Source organism: Miscanthus floridulus, chromosome 18 (genome assembly GCF_019320115.1).
Source record: "Miscanthus floridulus cultivar M001 chromosome 18, ASM1932011v1, whole genome shotgun sequence".
In the NCBI taxonomy this organism is placed as follows: domain Eukaryota; kingdom Viridiplantae; phylum Streptophyta; class Magnoliopsida; order Poales; family Poaceae; genus Miscanthus; species Miscanthus floridulus.
In genome coordinates this window covers 72,417,091-72,424,330 of record NC_089597.1, presented here as the reverse complement: position 1 = coordinate 72,424,330, position 7,240 = coordinate 72,417,091, and the positions used below count along the sequence as shown (strand labels likewise).

General features: G+C 38.3%; 1 protein-coding gene across 1 annotated transcript; it reads left to right on the top strand.

Annotated features, from left to right (window-relative positions):
• The first annotated feature begins 2,441 nt into the window (after positions 1 to 2,441).
• Positions 2,442 to 3,760, top strand: LOC136524011 (uncharacterized). The gene is made up of 2 exons (XM_066517502.1): positions 2,442 to 2,977; positions 3,050 to 3,760. Exons 1-2 carry the CDS (start codon positions 2,474 to 2,476, stop codon positions 3,758 to 3,760), a joined length of 1,215 nt encoding a protein of 404 aa, XP_066373599.1. The 5' UTR covers positions 2,442 to 2,473.
• The last annotated feature ends 3,480 nt before the right edge of the window (positions 3,761 to 7,240 follow it).

The following is a 7,240-nucleotide window of genomic DNA, read 5'->3' as shown; positions in this document are numbered from 1 at the left end:
ATCGCTGCTCCGTCCCCAATCCACTAGCTCCACCCTCGTCGAGTTGCTGCCTGCACCCTCTACATCCCCGATCAGCCTTCCCGTTGGTGGACTCCTAGCCACAGGTTGGACGCTACCTCCTCCTCTTGTTGTACGTTTCTTTTAGATCTACTGGGTGTTCATGAATTGTGTGGTGGTCTGATGGCGACCAGTGCTTTTTTATTGTCAATCCTGTCGATTTCTTTCCACTGGAGCATGTTTGGGTCAATGGCAGATCACTTGTGCATTCTTAATTTAGTGCTCCTATATCTGTATGTGTGAATATTTTTTATGTGGATTCGGATTCTTTAATTTTGCAGTATTTGTTGTTTGTTCTGCAAACTGCAATGTCTACCTAGGTAGCCTCCAATCCACGGTGCTGCACTGTATGCATATTTGGTTCCTCCTACTTAATTTGGATTTGGTTCCTCCTAGTGTCACATATTTCTTCATCTACAATAGCCTGTTAACCTAAACCTACAAGGCTACAAAGACAAGTTGCATATGTAATCTCTGTTTGTGGTACAATCCATCTCTCTTCTCGTTCCATTTGTGTTTAACCATCTCTGTTTAGTTTAGTGTCCGTTTAGTTCTCAAGCGTGCCTAATGTCTTTTGTTGCTGTGAAAGAAAACAAGCTATTCAGAACAAGCTATTCAGAAAAATATTTTCTGAAGAAATTAATACTGTTTCTTGTGATCACAAGAAAATATTTTTCTTGCTTCAGATTTTCTTTAAAAAAGTTTTTTTTTCTGGCATAGTATGGTAGCTCTCTGACACAAAATGGCTATTCAGAACATTATATTCCTTCAGAAAACTATTTTCAAGATAATCAATTTGGGAAATCGATTGTAATGGTAGAAGCCAAATATTAGTTGTAATATAGTAGCTGTAATGGCAAATACCGTTATTCATTTTAAAATATCACCTGAGAATTTGCCGCTGGGCTAGATCAATTTAGTCAGTAATAGCTGTAGCTGTAGCTGTAGCACATTTTAAAATACCATTATTCATTTTAAAGCTGCACCTTTTCTAGAAATAGGAATGTGAATGCATCTTGGTTAAAAAACTTCTAGTCTCAGTAATTATGTATACAAGGCACTTTCTACTTTTTTAGTATTCTTCCATATGAGTCTATTTAGATGGAGGTAACACAATTGAGTAAAAAAAATTCAATAGCATCCTGGAAAGCTTGTCACTTGATAGTTGTGCACGACATGTTTTTTATTAGACTGTCACTATGAATATGTCACTATGAATTTGTGGTATAGAGCTGATGCTTGTCACTATGAATATGTCTCAAGTTAAAGAATTATTATGGTCATTACTTCGGATGGATGTATGCTCTCATACGCTTTAGGGATATGATACATTAATTAATTGCATGCCTATCTTCAGTTAACTATGCGCAGATTTCAGTTAACTGCAATCCAGTTCAGTTGTACTGCAATCCAGTTCAGTTGTTAGCTGCAGCGACTGGTTGCTTCTTTTTTTAGTTGAACATTAGGTTAATGACTCCAGTTCAGTTGAGGTTGTCAAACTAGCTTGCTGCTCTTTGTTTGGCTCAAGGTTTCCTCTGTTTTTGTTTTTCAGATAGCGCACTGCAGCTGCATTTTAGAGTGTCAGTAGTAACTGACCAGTGGAGAGTTCAGGTAAAACTCAGCTGCAGACTTCGTTTTTCAGTCAGTTCAGAGATTTCTTTGTAGTAGCTGTTTGTTTTCCATCTGTTGCTAGCTGTCTTAGCTGGTATAGAGCTGATGCTAATGTCAAATATAAGGGTCACACTATGAATATGCTTCAATTATAAATACATAAGTAGTCCAATATCTGCTTGGAAGGGAAATGCATTCTATCTGCTTGGGAAGGTTTATTTGGTTGCATCCCAACAACTAACCTTGGTAAGTTAGCTTGCTATCGATTGGTATTAGTTGGTCAAGAAATATGAAAATCAGAGGAAAATCAAATATAGTGGATTCATTGTTTACATTCAGTGGTTCTTCTAGATTAATAAACATGTTTTTTATTAACTCTATATGAGTTCCTCAGATATGAAGTTTGTTGGTTTATTGGTTATAGAAGCCTGAACCTTGATTGCTTCTACTGGGTTTCAACTCTAGCCTACCCCAACTTATTTGGGACTTAAAGGCTTTGTTGTTGTTGTTGTAAGTAGTCCAATATCTCAGCTGGTATAGAGCTGGTATAGAGCTGGTATAGAGCTGGTATTTTGGAACATAGGCTTCAATTATAAATACATAAGTAGTCCAATATCTCAGCTGGTATAGAGCTGATGTTAATGTCAAATATAAGGGTCACACTATGAATATGCTTGCAGAATTAGTACTGCTACCTGTGATCTTGTTCGGTTCAGAGAGAAAAATAAAGTACTAACACGTACTTTATTATAAATACACAAGTAGGATAATATCTCAGCTTGTTTTTATTTGCAACTTTTAGATAATGGGCTCTAGGAAGGAGAAAATTAGAAAATTCATACAGATGGAAGAAGAAGATGATGATGAATTGTTTCTTGTCATTGTTCCTGCAATACTTGAATGTCTGAATGAAGAGAAGAGGCCAGAGCATACCTCCGAGTATACTGGTGCTAAGAAGGTGAAGGAAATTCTGGAGGGGCACGAGAATTGGTGTAAATCTGAGTTTCATATGGAGACAAGAATATTTAAGGAGACATGCAACTATCTTAGGCGTGAGGGTCTATTGCGTGACACACGAGGTGTTACCGTTGAGGAGCAGCTAGGGATGTTTATGTATATGATTTCACACAATGCTAGCAATGATAGACTGAAGAAAACATTTCAGCATAGTGGTGAAACTGTCCATAGGCACATAAGGGCAGTTTTTAATATCATTCCCACTCTCACATATAGATTTGTGAAGCTTCCTACTTCCAACCAAACTCACCCCAAGATCGCTACGGATCCTAGATTTTGGCCCTTTTTTCGGGTAAGGCATAACACTAGACCTTACTGTCTCTCCAACATTTTGCTCTATTTTTAAGTTTCATTTTTTTTACAGAATTGTATTGGTGCTATCGACAGCACACATGTGCCTATCACAATTGCAGAAGAGAAAGCCCCCCCATATAGGAATAGGAAAGGCACACTATCTCAGAATGTCATGGTAGCATGTGACTTCAACCTGAACTTCACATTTATCTCTTGTGGGTGGGAAGGGTCTGCTTCAGATGCTGGAGTTCTTCGATCAGCTATTTCCAAGGGTTTCCAAGTTCCTGAGGGAAAGTTTTATCTTGTGGATGGTGGGTATGCAAATGCACCACAATTCCTGGCGCCTTATCGAGGAGTTAGATATCACATTGCTGAGTTTCGGCGGCGCTCATCTCGAAGAAGAGAATATGCTGATCACAAAGAGCTTTTCAATCATCGTCATGCACTTCTTAGAAACCATATTGAGAGGGCTATTGGGATTCTTAAGAAAAGGTTTCAAATTCTGAAAGTGGGAACACATCATCCCATAGAATCTCAAATAAAAATTCCAGCAGCAGCCGCTGTATTTCATAACATAATTAGATGTCTAAATGGTGACGAGAATTGGCTAGATCACCAACCTACTTATATACCAGAATCTGATCATGTTGATCTGCCACAAGGAGATGATAATCATCAAAATGATGTGCAGTCGCTGAATTTACAAGACCATGCTGCAAACGTCCTAAGAGATCAGATTGCCATGCAAATGTGGGAACGCTACAATCAAAGTCGTGCTTAGGAAGTAGCAGTCAAGTCATAGAGCATGAAGATTATTTTGTAGGGTGTTATGTAATAAATGTTGAACATGCCAATGTGCTATTGTACAAGACATCTATGTTTATGACTTCCTATCTATGTGAGTTATGTTATATGTCACCAAACTATTACAGTTGTGTTTGAATGTTATTTTTGTAAACTCTAGCTATGACTAAAGGACAAAGCTCAAGAGCATCATGGAACTTTAATTATGAGAAAGGACTTCTTGATGTACTTCAAGAACACAATCATGAAAGGTTTAAGGGCCAAAATGGTTGGTCACCTGAAGGATGGAGAAGTATCATAAAGCATTTCAATGAGAAGTTTCCATCCGCTGGATTTTCGAAGGCAAAGATTCAAGACAAGGAGAAGGACATTAAAGGAAACTACAAGGCCATTCGGGCAGGGATTAAGGAAAGTGGGGTTGGCTGGAATGATTCTTTGTGCATGATCAATGCTTTACCAGATAAATGGAAGAAACTTATTGATGTATGTGGTAAGATCATTTCACTTGCTAGATAATTTGGCTTGTTACTATGCTGCTAACTTTAGTTTGCATTTGCCAGGATCATCCAAGGCTTAAGAAGTTCCAAGCAAAAGCATTTCCTTTGTATCACGAGTGTGAGAAAGTGTATGAAGGTAAACTTTTTATTCAGCTACTAGTGCAAATAGCTTTTTTTGAACTATTAGCATGTGTTTCTCAAACTGTGCAGCTGTGTAACTGTCCTGCAGATAGCTTTACAGACATGCAAATTGAACGTATTATTTATTAATCACCTATCATCCTGTTTTGCAAATTGTGTTCTGAACTCCTAGTTGGGGTTCAGTAGAGCATCCTATAGCTTGAACCTATTATTTATTAATCACATATCATCCTGTTTTGCAAATTGTGTCCTGAACTCCTAGTTGGGGTTCAGTAGAGCATCCTTTAGCTTGAACCTATTTATCCAGAATTGTTCCATTCCTTTCAGTTGGCAATTATAGCTGATGATATTTGGACTTTGTCTATGCATATGTGCATGCAACCTGCATGTTGGAAAGTGGGCTGAGCGGAAAATCCATACCTTCTCTTATAGCATGTGCTTCTATTGCCATTATTTAATTGTCAATTCTTGTTTTCACTGAACACAATATTGCATTGCTTTGCAATAGTGCTGCCAGCTATCTATGCACATCAAAACATGGTCTGCAGTGCTGTTATAGCCTTACTTTCAACCGTTTCCTTTTTTGTTTAGAAACTTTGGTTAGAATGTGATCTTACCTTTTTGTCTTTCAGTCATGGTTTCCTTAATTTGTTTTGTATTCACATGGTGTGTTAGGGATATGTTTAGAAGCATGTTTGCTCCCAGGTCTACCCTGAATGCATATGGTTATCTCTTATGTGAAAGCAGGATATGTATTGACATACTTTTACTGTTATAAAATACCAGTTGTCAGGTGTGCTTTGGAGGTTCATGTTCCTTTAGCTTTATTCTTCTTATTGCAGCGCTTGCAACTTAAGAAACAATAAAAGGATCCATCTATGTGTTAGATCTAGTTTATCAGATTAGGGATGGCCAAATGTTATGCAGCCTACGTGGCTGACTATCTTTTGATTACATGTGATTGCCATGTGTGTTGCGCAAAGATATGAAATGCAAGTGTGCAATGTGTAATTTTGACTATACTATTGTGAAAACCTATGTGTCTTCTGATACTGTTGCATGGAATGTTCTTGGGAGCTTTTTATTTCAATGTGTGTTCTGTACAGTAGTAGCTTTCCTGCTACTACTATCCTTTTCTGCTAATATTTTTGGGACATTCATGTGACTTGAGTTTATTTATCCACATGAAATAGGAAGCATTGCAACAGGTGAATTAAATTTCACATCAACAGAGCCACTTGAGTTGCACCCACCGTCTTCCACTCAACATGTCAACGCCAGTGACATAGATGCTCCAGATAGCAGCATGAACCCTTTCTCTGCAAGTATGGATGATCATAGGGCATCAAGTGAACCTATAGACCTCACTGGAGCAGAACCAGCTTCCTCTGCTTGTTCGGGACAAAAGGGATCAGGAAGTGGGAAAAAGAGAAGCATTGCTGGAGTTCTACAAGGCTATTTGGACCACAAGATAAAGCAAAGCAAAACTTTTGTGGAATCACTAGATGAAACAAGTAAAGGTGACTATTCTATCAAGAAGTGTATGGATCTTCTAGAATCTATGGAAGAGCTCTCAGATGAAGAGAAGGCGCAAGCAACAAGCGTCATGAAGTGTGAGGTGAACAGAGAAATTTTTATCAACTTCACAAACCCAAGAGTTCGCCTATTGTGGATCAAGGGTGAGATTGCTCCAAAGGTAAGTTTACTGTTTTTTTCTAAAGCAGATGATGTAGTTTTGAGAAATCTTAAAGGGGTTCTTATGTGGTATGAGCAGATTTCTAGTATGAGGATTAACTTCCATAAGAGTGAATTGGTTCCTTTGAATCTAGAATCATCTGAAGCACATAGGCTAGCACACTTGTTTTCCTGCTCTTTGGGTTCTTTTCCTATTAAATACTTAGGAGTACCTCTTCACTATGATAATTTAACAAGAGATGATATCCAGCCTCTGGTGGACAAGATCCTAAAGAAGATTTCAGGATGGAGGGGTAAACTTCTCTCCCTAGCTGCTAGAGCCATGTTACTTAAGACATGTCTAGCAAGTATTCCAGTGTACCTTCTATCCTTCATTAAGTTCCCAGAGTGGGCTATAAAGATTCTCAACACTCATATGGGTAACTATCTGTGGAATGACTCTGTGGAAAATCACAAATACCACTTAGCTAATTGGGAACTAGTGTCTATGTGTAAGGAACATGGGGGGTTAGGTCTACCAAGTCTTAGAGATCTCAATATCAGTTTGCTGGCCTCTTGGCTTAAGAGGTACAATTTAAATAAAGAAGCTCTGGAAAGAGCTCATTGATTATAAGTATGACACTTCCAACCCCAACATCTTCCAATCGAGCACAGTAGGGGCTTCTAGCTTTTTTAAGGGGTTCATGTGGGCTGCTCAAGCTGCTAAGATGGGTTATAGATGGAAAGTAGGCAATGGGAGAAAAATTAGATTTTGGGAGGATAATTGGCTTGGCTCCTCTAGCCTGATCATTCAATTTTGGCCCATTTACAGGATAGTCAATGAAAAGGGTAAAACTCTAGCTGATATTTGGGATGGAGTAAATTTGAAATGTACATTTAGAAGGACCATGTCTGATGAGATGTATCAGTCTTAGTTGAATATTGTAGAGCTTGTAGCTACTGTGCAGTTCTATTATTCTCTTCTTTCTAGGGTGCGCTGGATATGCTGGAGGCACAATCTTTAGACTTACCTTTTTTCCTTAGAAATCTTTCTAGTGATCTAGTAGTAGTTGGCAAAGGTTGTTATTATTAGCGTTTATCTAGATTTATTTTCAGCACTTTATGTCTTAACAACTGGTCCCTAG